This window comes from Antedon mediterranea, chromosome 3 (assembly GCF_964355755.1).
Source record: "Antedon mediterranea chromosome 3, ecAntMedi1.1, whole genome shotgun sequence".
In the NCBI taxonomy this organism is placed as follows: domain Eukaryota; kingdom Metazoa; phylum Echinodermata; class Crinoidea; order Comatulida; family Antedonidae; genus Antedon; species Antedon mediterranea.
In genome coordinates, this window is record NC_092672.1 from 30,571,818 (window position 1) to 30,590,915 (window position 19,098).

The 19,098-nt window shown below is 33.2% G+C and overlaps 1 protein-coding gene across 1 annotated transcript; it reads left to right on the forward strand.

The window, feature by feature from the left end:
* Nucleotides 1-1,163: 1,163 nt before the first annotated feature.
* Nucleotides 1,164-5,541, forward strand: LOC140044286 (uncharacterized). The gene is made up of 10 exons (XM_072088764.1): nt 1,164-2,072; nt 2,290-2,558; nt 3,039-3,248; nt 3,333-3,578; nt 3,673-3,749; nt 3,838-4,013; nt 4,109-4,444; nt 4,545-4,700; nt 4,941-5,124; nt 5,213-5,541. Exons 1-10 carry the CDS (start codon nt 1,164-1,166, stop codon nt 5,503-5,505), a joined length of 2,856 nt encoding a protein of 951 aa, XP_071944865.1. The 3' UTR covers nt 5,506-5,541.
* Nucleotides 5,542-19,098: the final 13,557 nt, after the last annotated feature.

The window sequence follows — 19,098 nt, forward strand, 5'->3', positions numbered from 1 at the left end:
GTACAGTCGATCGTCCTGTCACTGGCCCGGTCAACATAATCTACGCCTAGATTATTACAGTAATTAAAGTACATTATTACAGAGATTTTTTTTTTTTTTTGCAGAAATCAAAGTTATGTGTATAGAAAGCAGTACTCGTATTAAAAACTAAGCAGGTTATATTCTTGTACGCAAACTGGCAGGATATTTTGAATATTTTTTGTTGTTGAAATGATGGAATCCTAACTTCATTTTCCACGAGCTGCACGTATGTTCGCCGCAATGCAAAAATAGGAAGTTTACTGGCAAAGCCAAACTATAGAGGGCGTCGGAATCAACCAAGCGTGAGATTTGAAAGTTTTCGCACGAAAGTTTTTACGTCGACGCGGCAAGAGAATGATCGTTCTAAACACAAAAAGACGTTAAAAATTGTGACAAATATTCATTCAGAATTTTGAGTAAAGTAGTATTTTAATTTTTTACATTATATTCTACAAGAATTTTTAAGTTTAAACATTTTTGACACAATATTTAAAATATTACAGCATTTCAAAGATAGCAATACAAATGACAACAAATAGACCTTTTTACTACGGGAATTTCTGAAGTAAAATGAGTCAACTAAAATGTTAAATTGTAATTAATCTGAAGTTTTCCCAGATATGGCGAGTATCATATCATCTTATTTAGATATCAATGCATTTAATTTTAATTAAAACTAGAGAGCAACAATTATTTTACTAGAGTAATATTTGCCTGAATTTGGGCTATTTTTGCACAGTAGAATAGACGTGCCTATGTTAAAGCATAGGCGCGCGCCTGACAAGGCTATAAACAGGCTTAAATACAGTATATAGTACACTTAAATACTAGATTATGGTAAACCAGAGATACAATAACAGTTGATATTAGTTATTACTTAGGCATTATATTATTTTTATTTTATAATATCTGTATTAATATTTGTTATAGGGCAGTCTATAATAGCCAACCAGCAGTATTTATGAAAAACACTTTCATAATGAAAGACACGTGCTATTGTAATAACTTATACTGTATTTAAGTCAGAAATTATATTTCTATTTTTATTATACAGTATTAATAAATATAATATATTATATAGGCCTACTAGACAATTAAAAAAATTGCATTTAATATAATCATGACACTTTATTTATTTCAGAATGGATGACCATCTTAAAATCCTGGATTCTCTTTGCAGAATATGTGGCCAGCGCTTAAAATCATATAATGATTACAAAAGGGGTAATATTCCCAAGCGCAAAGAAGTTACAATGCACACAGATTTAATTGCACAGCTAGGCTTTGACCCAAATACAGATGAAGCCGCAGTGCATCCTAGATATTTGTGTCATCTGTGTTACACTGCATTAAAATCTCCAAGATCAAACCCAAACCCAGTAGTGTGGAAGCCGCACACAAGATTAGGACCCTGCACCACATGTCAAAGGCATACAATCCAATCAAAGGGAGGAAGACCAAGAAAAAGGAAATGCGGTTTAGGTGCAGAAACGTATAACCAAAATAAAATCACCAAAAACAACATTGTCGACCACTTTTCTTCCATTATGTGTCAACAATTAATTAAAATACCAAGCAGTTTCAGTTTGGTTACAATTGGATCATTGGATGCATTTACATGTTGTTTTTGTCAAAGTGTGTGTATCAGTCCTGTTGCCTTACCATGCAATCATGTCTCATGTAAAGCATGTATCCAGTCATGTTTTGTTGATGTTGATAAAACTGTTTGTCCTAAATGCAATTTTGATGTTCATTTTTCGTCTGTCACTTCTGTACCAGCATTGTTCATTGAATGTTATCTGTCATGTAAAGTTGTTTGTAAATCGTGTCGTTGTGTAATTCAGTGTAGAGAATGTAATGTCCATGTTTGTGTTCGTGACCATGATTATTACTGTGCATCACCAAATCAAATGGATCCAATTGCCGAAATGTTGACAAGGCCCTTAGATGCACCATTAACACCAAATATGGAGAAAATAGGCAGACATATCATAAAATCCAAGTTGAACCAATCAAAAGATGGAACTACAACATTTTATGATAATGGAAAGGTGAGAATTAAAATAATGTAACAGCAATACATTTATGAACATACATTTGAGAAAACCAATAAAGTTCATAATTAAGTCAATAAAATATAAATTGGTTACAATTTTTTTTTTTTAGTAATAATAAAAACAAAACATAATATATTAGTGAACATTAACGTTTATTAACACTTCAAATTCAAAAACAACAACAAACTTAAACAAAGGCTTCTTGTTTTAGATTCTTAAATCAGTTGCCATACCGGTATTTCGTAAACCGTCGTCATCTGTGTGCCATAAAACTCTTCAGAACAGAACTAAGTTTTTGACCAAGGTAAGAGATTTGGTCAGTGGTGGAGACGGCGTGGTACAGCAAAAAAACGAAGTCCGGAGTATGCCATCTGAACTGCAAACTATTTTGGCTCAACCCATCAAGATGCCATTTGGTGATTTGTTATCCCTGAAAACAAATCTGGGCCTCACCTGGAAGAGAAACAGGGAATTAAAACAGTAAGTATAATTATCCTAAAGTACACCTGATTTTGGATAAATCTTGTGAAATAACAATCTATATTGAATTGAAATATATATTTATACTGGGTAACCTCTTCAGTCAATGACTGGTCTCCCAGAGGGCCCAGTTGGTGATCAGTGGCTGTGATGTACTAATACACCGGGGTAACCCCCTACTCGTCTCGAAAGATGTACTAGGTTCTTTAAAGTGCACACGAGCTAGATGTGTACACTGGACCTACGGTTTATAGTCCTTATCCGAGAAGACTCGTTCTACCACCAGAACCATGGAGTGAGTGAGCCTCGAACCCCTGCCGTTGTTATGGCTAGGTGTTCGAGGCTCACTCACTCCATGGTTCTGGTGGTAGAACGAGTCTTCTCGGATAAGGACTATAAACCGTAGGTCCAGTGTACACATATATTATATAATTTACACGCAAAGTAGAAACTCATATATAATTATTTTTTCTGTTCAAGATGGTTAAAAAAATATGGCATTGCTGCTGAATGCGAGGGCAAAATGCGCATTCAAGTGAAAGAAATTGTGAACGACAACTTCACATCAGAATACCTTCCCCTTTTGGCAGCCGATGAATTAACAAAGGACATGGTTATACAGAAAGTTGCTTGTGTACAGGTTAAGAACCTGATACAAAAAATTCATCAAAACCTAAGTGAGCTTGAGAGGTAAATATGGTTCACTATGACTATACTATTTTAACTCCCACCTTATTTTATGCTATTAATATTATTTTATATTCTCTTTGATAGTCTTAACTTGCTGACATGGCATGGTGGCCTCATACCAAACGACGAGATATGGCTAAAGATTGGAGGAGACAAGGGAGGGGGTAACTTCAAACTGATGTACCAAATTTGTAATGTTGCCCATCCAAACTCCCTCAACAACACTATCAATCTGCTGGTTTTTGAAGGCACAGACAACCTTTTCAATTTGAAAACCAGCATGACCAATCTAATTCCACAAATCAATGAGCTCCACAAAGCATCATGGAAGTAAGTACAGTATTATTGAGACAGTACAATTTTCATAATAGCATATCATTTTCAACCATCATAGTAATATGTTTTTAATTTTGTATCTTTTCAGAGGAAAAAAATTCCGACTATTCGCCTTTGGCGATTACGAATACCTTACCAGAATGTATGGTATAACAGGAGCTAATGGTAAGACATAATAGTATTCTTAAATGTTTATAATTAAAGTATTCCAGTATTTTAACCAATAACAATCAAACAAAATACTTCTTTTAAGGCCGTCACTATTGCCTCTACTGTCACCATTGCAAATCATCACTCGGCGACCCTAGAAGTCTTGAGACATTGCGAAGGGACTTGGAAAGATTTCAAGATGATGGCAATAGACTGCACCGAGCAAAGTTTTTCAATAATGTTGTAGCAAACATTATATTGAATATCCCATTAAATCAAGTAAGTAGGTTAATGTAATAATGGCATCATGCAAATATAATATTACATCGGTAAATATTTAAAATTGTATTCTTAACTCAATTAATTACTTTTAGGTGTGTCCCCCTGGCCTCCATATCAGTCTTGGACTGTACTTAAAGCACTTCAAAAGTTTTGAAGATGCTTGCCAGGTACTTGATAATGAAATGGGGTTTCACCTGGCCAATTACCAAATGACTGAGGAAACGAACCAACATCGCCAGCAATTTAACTTTTATGTAAGTCAGCTCCAGAAAGCAAGATTACATGAAACAGAGGCTGATGCGATACAGACAGCTGTTGCATCTCTGGAGGATTACCTGTCTGTTTTTTTAATTTTAAATGAAGACATAAATAACCTACAAGAGATCATCAAAGAAATTGAAGACAAAAAGGGTCAACAACAATATCATGTAAGTGCCTTTAAATAATTTAAATTTTTTAGGTGCAATACCTGGAAAAAATGTTTAAATGAGTCATATCTCATTAATGTAACTATTATTTTATTTATAGACTAATGAAGCAATGAAATTTAGAAATGTCAAACTTGACAAAGGCTTTGGGCCCATATGTGGAAAGATCGATTCTACACTGAAGTCCTTCGGAGTACAGCGGCAAGCCTATCATGGCCAATCATTTGTTGGAAATCATGTCCACAAATGTTGTAAAGTAGGTAGACTTGGGTTATTTATTTACCTTGAATTTACGTTGAACTTCGGACGTTAATAACTAGCTCATTTGTCCCTCCATCGTCATAACTGCAAACTCTTCAGTAACGTACAGGCGAAACTTATTTAATAAGAACATTGTGCCACTGTTGTAAAAATGATTAAATATAACAAGATTAATATAGTTAGACAAATTTTACAGTGCTTATTAATGATTTATGAATACTACATTAAAATTTAGACTGAAAACATAAACAAATTAACGGACATGCTGCTCCAAGAAACCCAACTTCATTGCCCTGCCTTGATGCCATCTGCCAATATTGTGGCAAAGAAATACAACTTGCTGTTTAAAAAGTTTGCAGAATGTCACAATATGTATAATATTGCTGCTCCTTTTGATAAGGAGATGCTAAAGAAATTAGGTTAGTAGTTAGTATTCATTATAAACAGTATTGTGTATTTTATTTAAACTGCATTTATCTTATTTTTTACCTTTTTTTTATCCAACAGAAATGAACATTTCTAGTTACTTGAGTTTCTTCAGGGAAAACTTTGAAGAAACTGAGCCTCCAAAGATGCATCTCCTGGAGCACCATGTGTGCAGTTGGATCGCCGAATGGGGCCTCGGCTTAGGATTCCATGGTGAGCAAGGAGGCGAATCCATGCATGCCCAACTCAACACCATCATGCGCGACATAAGAGGCACAACAGATCGTGTGCAGATTCTACAATCGGCCATGAAGAGTCACTGGGTTAAAACAAGTCCCAGGATGCTGGCAGCCCGACCTGAAAAAAAAAAGTAAAAAAAAAAAAAAGTCAACTCAAGTGGAGTAGATGCTGGCAGTCGGGTATTAAAAAAAAAAAAGGCAACTCAAGTAGATGCTGTCAGCCCAGGCTGGAGAGAAAAAAAAAAAAAAAAAAAAAAAAAAAAACTTGTGTGGAGTAGATGCTGCCAGGCCAGCCTGCAAAAAAACCTCAAACCAAACGGTTCTTTTCAGAACCACCCAATGACAAAAGAGATTTGATATAGCATATTTGACACATTTTCATATTTCACTATTGTTGTTTCTTTTCTAATCAGTACATTCTCAACTGAATTTATAAATTTATTTCCATTTTTTAATAAGTATTCTACATTTTGGTGGTTGTGAAGAAAGAGAATAAAGGTAAGTTCAATAGGCATTGCACAACGCTACAGTATAAAAACAGGCTATGAAATCAATTACTGCAATGGACCAAATGCGGGACCAAATGTCATATTTTTGAAGAAAATAATTTTCTACACAGCATATATACCTGTTATACAGTATTATGTTTCAGGAATTTATTCATACTCACTTCAGCATTTCTTCAGGTGAAAGTAGCATGTGCTGTCGTGATGATGTCATGATGATGTCATGATGAGGCTGTCAATCAATTGATCCATTTTATACTTATAGCGCCGTTCCAACAATCCAACATCATTGTAAACTTCTCTATGCAGGATCCTTGCCATTATTTATGCTATGAAACTATATTTATAAAGGATGAGTAAATAAATGTGAATTGAATTACTCAGTCATATTATATAGCCTATAGCAATGTAAAAAAAGAAAACTCGCGCGATCTCTGTTTTCCCCCTCCAACTCAATCCAAAAAGCCTATTAAGTAATTTATTGGCACTGCACTTTTTTTTTATTAGTGGCACCCTTCAACTTGGCTCCTTTAAACAATTAAAAAAATGTTATTTAATTTGTTACAGAACTACTGTACCATTACATTAAATGAAACTTGTTTTTGAGGAAAATAATTTTTTTTTAAATTTTTTTACCTCTTTCTATAATGGAATAACCCAAACCTAGGGTTACTATACAATATGCGGATGATACTATTATTGAACACGGGGATGTTAGAATAACGATTATAAGGCGCTAAAATAAGGTGATAACAATTGTAATAATACTTGCTATAAAACCACTATTATTTAATTCTAAGGCATTGTACAAGATTAGTCCAAGCTTGTAAATAATCCAATTGCGACAAATGACCAAAATCTGTTCAATTCATATATAAATCGGACCACATGTTTTCACAGAACACAACTTTTGCCTCAGTGGAATCCAAAATGACCCACGTGGTATCTACTCTAACTAGCCTATATATATATAAATGATTAAAATGACATAATATGATGCAAAACATTACCTGAAAATACATTATAAATACTTCAGTGTATTTATTTGATCGCCATCATACTCAAAACCCCTGATTTTGTTTGTGAAAAATATTGAAATGTCTTCGTTTTCATTGCCTCACCATGCCGCCCAGTCAATTGTTGCTCGAAAACGTTGTAAACCCGTCACAAGTTAAATCACTCATGAATATGTATGAGAATGTCTGACCTCACAAAAAACTTCTAATTTTTTTTTACAGAAGTTTAAAAATTACACATTTTTGGGTAAAATTTAAGTATAATTTATAGTGTAAGGTAAGGTGCATTATAGATAAATTGTTTGTTTATATTTTATTTCTGTTTTTAAGTATTTTGATTAGTAATGTATTAAGCAAAATAAATAAATTGTTTTAAGGTCAAATCTTTAAAGAAAGGTTATGAAAAATGCAAGGTCATTTGTTGATCTAAATGTAATCGACCATTACGGAAAATAAACAACTGCGCGTGGTTTTTAAACGGCGCGTTAACGCGCATGCGTCAAATCGTGAAATTCTCTGGAAAACATACGTGGCTGGCGAGTGACAAAGACATATTACGACCCTTTTATTTAAATTTATTTGGATAGACCTCCATGTAAATTCATTAAAGGCTATATGATTGTTTTATATTTTAATATGTGATAGTAGATAATCATTGTGCATAATGAAGACTATGAATCTAATATTTACTTGCATTCTCATCTTTTTAAAATTGTATTTATAATGCCGGTAATGAGTTTACTATTGAAAAAGTCATGTTTCCACTTATCTCAAATTGTGGCACACCTCTAACCTTGCTAGAACTGACTGTGTTCTACATGAGTACATTTATTCTGCCATAATGGTAGTGTTTCCACCATACTTCAACCTGGTAATTGAATAAATTTCATCGGGGTAAAATTTAAACTAATTATCACCTTTTAACATAAAGTATCCTGAAAAATGTTTGTACTGTACTTCATCTAATATCCATTACTTAATACTAATTTGGGTGATTTATGTCTAACTTCAGGAATGATCTGAGGCTAGAAGAATGAATTTCTGTACATATAATTTATATAAAAAATAAACCAATGTTTTCCTAATAACTTAACCCCTAGGTTGATAACTAACAAAGAAATTATTGAAATTGTGTTCTTACAATATATGTGTACTGTATCTACATATGCATACTGCGTTCAAAAGAAGAATGTTTTATAGTTATTATAGGTTATTTCCAAATATTAAAGGTCTGATATCTAACATAAACTAAATGTTATCAAACTATGTTTTTGAAAATCTTTATGATATAATAATTATAATAATATGAACATAATATTAAATTATATTGACTATTTTTGATAATCATCATGTCCTTATAAATTCATTTATATTTATTTTGTGGTAATATAGTTTATATATTATGTATTAAATAAATTGGTAAGGCCCTATACTGTTTATATTTAAGGAAAGTTTATATACACTTTTATTTTATGCCTACCAATATTAGTATTAATTGTTTATGTAACTATTAATTTTGTCTAATTGCATTGGATTTTTGTATAGGCCAATGGCATTAATGTTTTTCTCAAAGCAAATTAGCCTAATAATGCCATATTTAGACACATAATTCATTGATTTCTGATATTCTGTACTTGTGTATGCATTACTAAAATAGTAGTTATTTTATTACTTTTATAATGTATAAACATTTATTCATTTTTTTTTTACATTTTTTAATTTAAAAATTATTAAAATACCTATCTACCTTTCTGTTATTGTTACTATTATAATATTTTTTTAGGCAGATTGATTTCAATAAAAAAAAATTAAAACAATTAATTTGACTTATACTGTACTATGTTAGTTCAGGAGATGAAGTGTGTGTGTTAAATTTTATTTAATTGTGATTCATGGTTGTGAAGATATGATTACAAACGTGATTTCGTTGAATCGTGCGTAGACCGCGTACTTTTTTATTGCGCACCGTGAAAACATAACCACATTGATTCCTGGCCATAAGGAATATACTGTGAAAAATTGACCTAGCTAGATTAAACTGATATAAAGATAAGGTCAGAAAGTGATAAAACGCATAGTGATACCGGACCGACAGACAGACAGACAGACCGACAGACAGACAGACAGACCGACCGACCGACATAGTGAACTATAGAGTCGCTTCCACGCGACTAAAAAGCTTAAAAAATCGTCAAAATTTTGTCTTTTTTTAAACAGTCATAGTTTCTAAAGTAAACCGTGAACCGTTTATTTTTATTACAAAATCTAGAAGTTGATGAGTTGTAGATAACGGATCATGCATCGATAAAGCTAAAAAAACATTGCGACGTCATCGTATGGCCACACGAATGTAAAATATAGGATTTTTGTCTCTTTCGTTATTGCTCATCACATTCAATGGAGCGCATCACGCTTATCTGTATTCCTTTTTCTCCTACATTTATATATTGTGTAGGTCAATCAACTTTCTTTAGCATGAGATAAAAATATTTTAATTTTTATGACGTCATCATGCTTAAAAATTTCAATTACGTGGGTCATTAATTTCATCTTTACAGTAAATTTTATTCTGTAATAGCTCGTAAGAATAAAATGTGATAATCACGATTAAAACGTTTTCTGGAAGCTATTGGATTTTAGATACGAATTCATGTAAACATTTTGCCAATCGGATGTTGTGACGTCATCATATGGCCAGTTGAATAAAAAAAGTTCTATTTTCATATTTTGCGTAATAGTTCATCACATTTAAAAGGGTGCGCATCTATATTTTACGTATTCAAATTTCTTCTACACGTTAATGTGTTGTTCCTAAGATAATTTCCTTCTGAAATTGCTATCTAAGTGTTTCATTTTGATACCGTTGCCATGTTAAAAATTGGAATAAATGGCGGGTCCCGTAATTTCACCTATTCTACACTGTATGTAATATGTATACAGATTATACTGTAGTGTTTGCATGTATATACTATATGACACAAAATTGACAGAATTCAGCACTAACAGCATATCATATTCTTCAGTTCTTGTCATAATGCCATAATCTTTATCTGTGTGCAATATTCCAACGTATGACGTGCACGTGGCGTTTGTCGTGGTGCGGATAACTAACTCGTCAAAGTGACGAGTTTCATGTCTAGTTACTCTTGGGATATACGAAAATACCATTGAGCCATTTTCCCACCAGACAGTAGGCCTAACCCAACCATTTTACTATAACACATTAAAGCGCGTGAAGGGACAACAAATTCCACTTTATACAAAACGAAAACACTGCAACAGCAACTTCAATCTCTAAGTTGGCCCAGGCAGTAGCTCATATTTTATCATGTGAATGGCTAACATGGCTAATTCTTTTTTATTTTAACTGTACACATTCGGATACACTCATGACAGCTACTACTTTATCCTGTTAGCTTCTGAGTGTTGACAAAGTGCGAGGCAGCGAGGCACGCGAGGCATGCCAAATATTTGTGCGAGGCATCATTTTATCATTTCCAAAAGTGCGAGGCATGCGAGGGGTGTCACGAAAGCTCAGACCACGAAAGCGAAGACCCCCTAAGACCTAAGATCACGAAAGCTAAGACCCAAGACCTAAGATTACAAATATTTATCTTTCGCACCTGCCTTGTATTTTAACTCCCAACATTTATTCTGAATACCACACCTTAGAATTGGCACTTTCATGAAAAAGAATCACATAAAAAGTAACAAATACATTTTTAAATTGATGATTTTACAGACGTTTTTCTCGCACACAAAATGACTAGCCTACAGTACAGTAGGCCTACCCCATGGGCCATGTTCAATGTTTTTGTTTCTATGGAACGTCAAAAGAGCAAAAATTATATAGAGGGCTGAAAACTCTGTGGAGTCCATCTAGAGTGTGGATGGAACAATGTAAAATTAAAATTGTAATGATAATAGTATAATCATGCAAGTACGAAGAAATAAATACTGGCAAATAAATTTTAATTTAAAAATCATGATAAATTTTTTTGTTTCGTTTTCTTTCTGTTTTTATACTTGTACTATTATTGTTGCTCTTTTGGCGCTCCATAGAAACAAAAACATTGAGCATGGGGGGAGCTCGAGGAGTTACATTGTCATTACAGTAATCAGTATACAGTACAAAGAAACACATCTGTAAAATCATCAATTTAAAGGATTTATTTATTTGTTATTATGTGTTTCTCCTTCTGAAAGTACTTATAAGTCCTAATTTTAAAGTGTGGTGTTCAGGATAAAGTTAGTCAACAAATTTGGAGTCAAAATACAAGAAAGGCAGGTGCGTAAGAAAAACATCCTCTAAACCAACACAATGGAGTAAATATATACCAACAAACAACCCGTCAAGTTTGTTGTAAAGAAAAAATATACATTTACTCAACGGGCGAAAATAATGTGAGTTTATCTATGTTTTGCGGTAGTATTAAATTATATTTATGGTAATAAATGAAACCTACTGTGTTTAAAATTATGTATGGATAAACAAGTATTGTTTTTAAGCTGTAGTATATCTTAGTATTTGTAATCTTAGGTGTTGGGTCTTTGCTTTCGTGATCTTAGGTCTTAGGGGGTCTGAGCTTTCGTGGTCTGAGCTTTCGTGACACCCTTTTATTTCAATATATTTGTTAATTTGTCAATAAAAATGCTGTAATATGTTACTGCTGATACTGTTCTATTTTCAAAGAATAATAATCGATCCTAAATCAACATCACTACCTAGTCTAGACATAGGACATCCTACTAAGGATATTATGATGAATTTTTCTATTTTATTCTTTAAAAGGTTACCGAAACCGTGTACATTATCAACAGTACACCGGTGAACAGTAACATTTTTCCTTACTGACAGTGACAAAATCTATTGAAATTGTACTTGATTTTCACCAAATAATGCGTTAAATATAAATGGATTCCACAGAGTTTTTAGCCCTCTAATTAATTTTGCTCTTTTGGCGTTCCATAGAAACCAAAATATTGAACATTGAGTGTGCGAAATGCGAGAAAAACAACGTCTGTAAAATCACCAATTTAATGGATTTATTGTTACTTTTATGTGATTTTTCTTCATTAAAGTAGGCCTACTAATTCTGCTGTGGTATTCAGGATAAAGTTGGTTAAAATACAAGGCAGGTGCAAAAGGAAACTGGCCTAGCGGGCCTAGGCCTAGGCTACTTCAATTTCGGTGATTTCCTGCCTTGCAATTTTGAGAAATGATAAAATGATGCCTCGCATTTTTTGATGATGGTAAAACGATGCCTCGCATAAATTTCTGACTTGCCTCGCATGCCTTCCCTGCCTCGCGTGCCTCGCACTTTGTTACTACCCCTATACCCAGACCGGTTACAATAATGGTCTATTCATTCTGTTTATACTGTAGCTTTATTGATAGCTGGGTTGGGGCGGCTTTTTCTCATTCTAAAACAGATTTCCTTATCATAATAAAATAATATATGAATTTAAATGTAGTATTGTATACATAATATTAGTAATTGCCATTGCATTATTATATATTATACGGTTACCCCTTAATTATACTATAGTATAATTTTCTTGTTATATTTTACAATATTTTCTTCATAGTTCAACAATTTTTTCTTTCACAGGAGAAATTATCATACTGAATCATCACACACCAAGTCTCATAAATCTCTACTGTATTTCTCCAAGGTACTCCAGCTACATGGTATTGCCTTGAGGCTAAACTACAGTAAACGATATACTGGCACTACCATCATTCCTGGCCCGTCAACCTGGGCCACATTACAGTATGGTCCAACACATAAGTACAGTAGTCGTACTACTGATTCAAAATAGTGAATTACACCCTGTGGTCAAGGCTTTATTTGCTCTTATGCTTATTTCCTCCAAATACAGAGTACGTAGGGCTTTCAATTTGCTTTTATACCTGTTAATTTAAAAATCGTTTATGCCTATTGTTGCATAAAGTATCAAATTTAGACTGTAAATACTGGGATGATCACCCTAAATTTTCTTTTTCAATTAACAATTTTATATTTCACAGCTGAAAAATGCACTAAAGCATCATATAGAGATTTTTTATTCATAACTGTTAAATTGCATCCCAATACATGGTACCTATATAAAAATACAAAGGCGGCCAACACAGATAGTTTGATATATACAGTACTCTCTTATAAATAGATGTATCTCTCCAAACTACTCCAACTACCTAATTAGCATACTACTGTACACTTTGTAGACAAGAAATAAATTGTATCCACCTAGAGGACTTATGGTAGTACAGTCGATCGTCCTGTCACTGGCCCGGTCAACATAATCTACGCCTAGATTATTACAGTAATTAAAGTACATTATTACAGAGATTTTTTTTTTTTTTTGCAGAAATCAAAGTTATGTGTATAGAAAGCAGTACTCGTATTAAAAACTAAGCAGGTTATATTCTTGTACGCAAACTGGCAGGATATTTTGAATATTTTTTGTTGTTGAAATGATGGAATCCTAACTTCATTTTCCATGAGCTGGCGAGTGACAAAGACATATTACGACCCTTTTATTTAAATTTATTTGGATAGACCTCCATGTAAATTCATTAAAGGCTATATGATTGTTTTATATTTTAATATGTGATAGTAGATAATCATTGTGCATAATGAAGACTATGAATCTAATATTTACTTGCATTCTCATCTTTTTAAAATTGTATTTATAATGCTGGTAATGAGTTTACTATTGAAAAAGTCATGTTTCCACTTATCTCAAATTGTGGCACACCTCTAACCTTGCTAGAACTGACTGTGTTCTACATGAGTACATTTATTCTGCCATAATGGTAGTGTTTCCACCATACTTCAACCTGGTAATTGAATAAATTTCATCGGGGTAAAATTTAAACTAATTATCACCTTTTAACATAAAGTATCCTGAAAAATGTTTGTACTGTACTTCATCTAATATCCATTACTTAATACTAATTTGGGTGATTTATGTCTAACTTCAGGAATGATCTGAGGCTAGAAGAATGAATTTCTGTACATATAATTTATATAAAAAATAAACCAATGTTTTCCTAATAACTTAACCCCTAGGTTGATAACTAACAAAGAAATTATTGAAATTGTGTTCTTACAATATATGTGTACTGTATCTACATATGCATACTGCGTTCAAAAGAAGAATGTTTTATAGTTATTATAGGTTATTTCCAAATATTAAAGGTCTGATATCTAACATAAACTAAATGTTATCAAACTATGTTTTTGAAAATCTTTATGATATAATAATTATAATAATATGAACATAATATTAAATTATATTGACTATTTTTGATAATCATCATGTCCTTATAAATTCATTTATATTTATTTTGTGGTAATATAGTTTATATATTATGTATTAAATAAATTGGTAAGGCCCTATACTGTTTATATTTAAGGAAAGTTTATATACACTTTTATTTTATGCCTACCAATATTAGTATTAATTGTTTATGTAACTATTAATTTTGTCTAATTGCATTGGATTTTTGTATAGGCCAATGGCATTAATGTTTTTCTCAAAGCAAATTAGCCTAATAATGCCATATTTAGACACATAATTCATTGATTTCTGATATTCTGTACTTGTGTATGCATTACTAAAATAGTAGTTATTTTATTACTTTTATAATGTATAAACATTTATTCATTTTTTTTTTACATTTTTTAATTTAAAAATTATTAAAATACCTATCTACCTTTCTGTTATTGTTACTATTATAATATTTTTTGAGGCAGATTGAATTCAATAAAAAAAAATTAAAACAATTAATTTGACTTATACTGTACTATGTTAGTAAGTGTGTGTGGGCAGAATCTGGTGTGTTGGAGGTTGGTGATGCGAGGTGTATAGTTGTCACTTTAAGACCTAAATTAGATGTTTTCTGAAGAAAAGAAGTAAGAGGATAGGCTTTCAAACAACTTCAAGAAGATTCACACAGAAATAATTACTTCCCAATAAAATAGTATGTAACAGTGTATATTACAGTACATTGAATAAATTCGAGCGGAAAAATAACACACATGAAAAAACATTAATTTTCTTGTCGAAAAGCGCCCTCTCTAGTTTTCTATTAATTTATTAATAATTATTATTAATTAATGAGCAATTATAAACATATTTTTAACATTAATGCTTAAAGCTGATTCTACTCCTAACAAAGTTTCTTACCTCCAAATTTCATCAATGTATTCAAAGCACTTCAATAAATATCACATTGAACATTAAAAATTAGGGTTATGATAGAATTTTGCTTAAAAACATATACAAAAAACATCGATAAAAAATACTTTTCGAATTTAAAAACATTTGAAACTTTTTTTATATGTTCAATATAGGTTGCTCTATTCACAGAAAAAAAATTTCATTCATGAACGTTTTTTTTTTGGACTGTATTTTCAAAATCGTTATTAGGTTTAAAAAATGCGTTGGAGTTGTATGATCTTTCATAAGTGTACATTTTGTAAAAACGTAAATTTAAAAAATCAGTGATATGGCTCGATATTTATTTATTTTTTGCAATATGGTGGATGGAGCAACCAACTTTGCGATGGGGCGACTTTGTAATGGGGCGACTGTGCCGGGGCGACTTTGTTTTGGGGCGACTTTGCGATGGGGCGACTTTGCTATGGGGCGACTTTGCTATGGGGCGACTTTGTATGGGGCGACTTTGTATGGGGCGACTTTGTATGGGGCGACTTTGTATGGGGCGACTTTGTATGGGGCGACTTTGCGATGGGGCGACTTGACTGGATCCCGGTTTGGGTACGGGTTGACCAGGACACCCTAGCTAGAATACGGGTCAACTCGTACCAATGGCTGCCAACTCGTACCCATCAGGCATCATGGATGGGCTAGAATACTACTTACAGGTTAGGTTAGCCTAGCTGGGCTAACCTACCTCACCTCTCACATGTCCTGAAAAGTAGGCCGAAAATGCGACCGAAATTACTGAAGCCCAGCAACCAACCAACCAGGCCTAGAAGGCCTACTTAATTTAAAATTAACTCTATAATAGGCCTAGGCTAGCTAGCCCTAGATAGATTAATTAGTGATCCGTAGTAGTGGGCTAACACCTTTGGCTCTACTACGAGGCCTTTTTATGCTCATAGGATAGCTTTTTTGCGGCGTACCTAATCTAGGCCTATGCCTATCTAGGCCAGATTTCCCATTCTCGCAGGACTATAGCCTATGCTCTAGTGTAGGGCTAGTGGGTGTACCCTGGTCGACTCGTACCCATGCAAACTCGAAACTTCATACCCACCCCCTCATACCACCCAAATAATTGGTTGATTTCACGCTAGTATGCCTAGCCTAGCTACGATATTCATTATGCCCTGCTAAAAAGGTAGATGAGCTACTAAACTAATTACGTAATTCGTACAATAATTGACTAGGCCTAGCCTAGGCCTTTCTTTCATGGCAATACCATAACCTGCTACTATTCTGGTTGCCGAGTGGATTTTATATTGAATATAGCCTATAACGTTACAAATTGTCTCCAGATAGGAACCTAATGACAGCGATATCGTGTATTAAAAGTACTTAATACAGTCAGATAGGTCTCTGGTAGACTGTCGACAGTCTTCCACGTTGAGTGTACTCTAACAGCTACAGAATCGGGTGCAGGGAAGGTAACATTCTCTAAACTTAATACCATATGCCTGCGCATAAACGATTGTGGTCATATTTAGTTGGTTCTCAATTTTTCTTCTAAATATCAATGTCTCCGAAATCCTGTCTTAATGGTATCAATGCGACTTTGATAATCTAATTCGCCTTGAGCACTCTTGAGTGGTATGTGCGCTATAAAAATCCTGTTATTAATTATTATTATTAATTATTTACACTTTATATTATGTTAACCTTACAGTATTCATGATTTTAACAATACGGATTCTCCTTGACATGTCTATAATTACAGCTGAAACTGGTGTGTTTAAAAAAAACTATCTTAAAACGGCATTGTTTCTCAATGGGATTAGTCGACAGGATTACTAATTTCTGTACGTACTTCCAAACAGGGTATTAGAAGTCATAAAAGTTAACATTGTCCCACCAACAACTCAGTTAGGTACGGCCGATTATCCTGTTCAACAAAAGCACTCATTTTAACATATGTTCTGGTGATTTCAACTATACCTATGTAGTATATAAAAAGCCAATTAAAAGGATATTTAAACAAAAATATATGCAATATACCAGATTTAAGAGTTTGGAGCATTACATGACATAAATGAGAAACAGTAAACACCTTTTCTTGACAAAATATATCGATATATTTCAGTCATGTCTGACGGCTCCTCGAAAATGAAATGATGGATCGCCAAGTACGTCGGCCTTCAGTTAGATGATATGTCAAATTAATATTTTTATTCCATTCAACCCATGACTTTAGACGTCCTGACCTCCGTGCTCGCTCGATTGTTTACCATTCAAAAATATCTTTTCTATGGTCAACGTATATTGATAGCGTTTGTCTTTAAACCTATTACTTTAATACCACCGAAATTTATTTTCATCGACGTAGCATACGCCAACTATGATATCATAACTCAAAAGTACTGATCTTGAGTTTAGTCAGTGCCCAGGTTTAGCATGCAAGGGCCTAACAATAAAAAAAATAGTAATAGTGCTTTTACTAATCGGACTTTCTCTATCACTTTAATTCCGCATAATCTATGTCACTGCCCCCTAGGAGTACACACCTCAGAATCTGCATCCGCTCAATGTGGGATTTATAACGATGGGATGGTCACTAAGTGCCTCGAAGAGCCATCGCTACCACTAAACATTGACAGGAGAATAAGAGCCGGGAAACGTTATATTTGATGTGATGCTGATAACTTAGGCCTAGGCCTATATGATGCAAATGCGAATACTGTGGCCTAATAGTCGAATTTTGGTTCTGATACAAATAGTTATGAAGTATATCATAGACTATGTAAGATGATGAGACAAAGAAGAAAACAATGATAAATTAGTTATTATTCGATAAATATTAAATCATTTAGACATCTATGTTTTAAATGATTTATCTTATCTTATATTTTTAGGATTAATCTGTAACAGTTAAATATAATGTATCCCGTAGGGTCAGATCTAATGCCGTAGGTTTTCACAAATAATTACCATATATCTATATGTATACTGTAATTATTATAATTTCGTATAGCTCATGTAACGAAAAACAAATTATCCGATGGCTTCGATTTATTAAATCTTGTAGGGGACCGGGATCGGAAATTTGAGGCATTGCTGTCAATGGAATTTTCGTATATCCTAAAGCCATGGGTAATAGTTGCAAAGATGCAAAAGGAGCTAGTCGTGTGACTCTTCGAGTTTTTAAATCATGTAGGGGGCGAATCGGAAATTTTGCGGTCAGTGGTATTTCAATATATCCCAAAGGGTAATAGTTACAAAGGGATTTTGTCGTGTGGCTTTTCACATGATTAAATCTTGTAGGGCCCAACGGGCATTTTTAGCCTACTCTCTCTAGAGCAACTCACAAGGTAAAGTTGCTGTCTTGAGTATGTTTGTATATCCCAAAGATGAAAAAAAATATGAATTTAAGTTAGTGTGTACCGACAGTTAGTGTTTACCGACCGACCAAACCGACCGAAATTGCTGAAAATGTCAAATAAGACCAAAATAATCAGCTTTCGCTATTCGAGTTTTGGCCTTTAACGTAAAATGCATTAATTATTAACATTGATAGTAAAGTTAAATTAAATAAGTTTAAATATAATAAGTATGCGTTATTTATCTTAAACGTATTTCAAAATAAAATAATGCTAATCATGTTCTAGTAACGGTTTTACCAGGGAAGAGTTAAATTACAGTAATTTAACTCTTCCCTGGTTTTACTTTTAGTTTACCGGTGAGTCATTTGGTCTACTTTTAAATCGTTTGACCCTGTTAGAGCATGCAAGACTTTAAATTGTATTTATTAGTACATTAGCCGTAAATAAATAGATAAACTACGCGGATAACTTCGTCATATCATCCTGGGCAAAATACATCAATCTTCGAATTATGAAGGATTTACCGGTATTGATTTTATAACCCAGATGGATAAGATCACCCAATGAAATGATGAATGATGCTTTATTACGGGATTAATGCACTAATACCAATCTTATAAGAAATTTAAATATCTAGATTATAGTTAATTAAGTTTC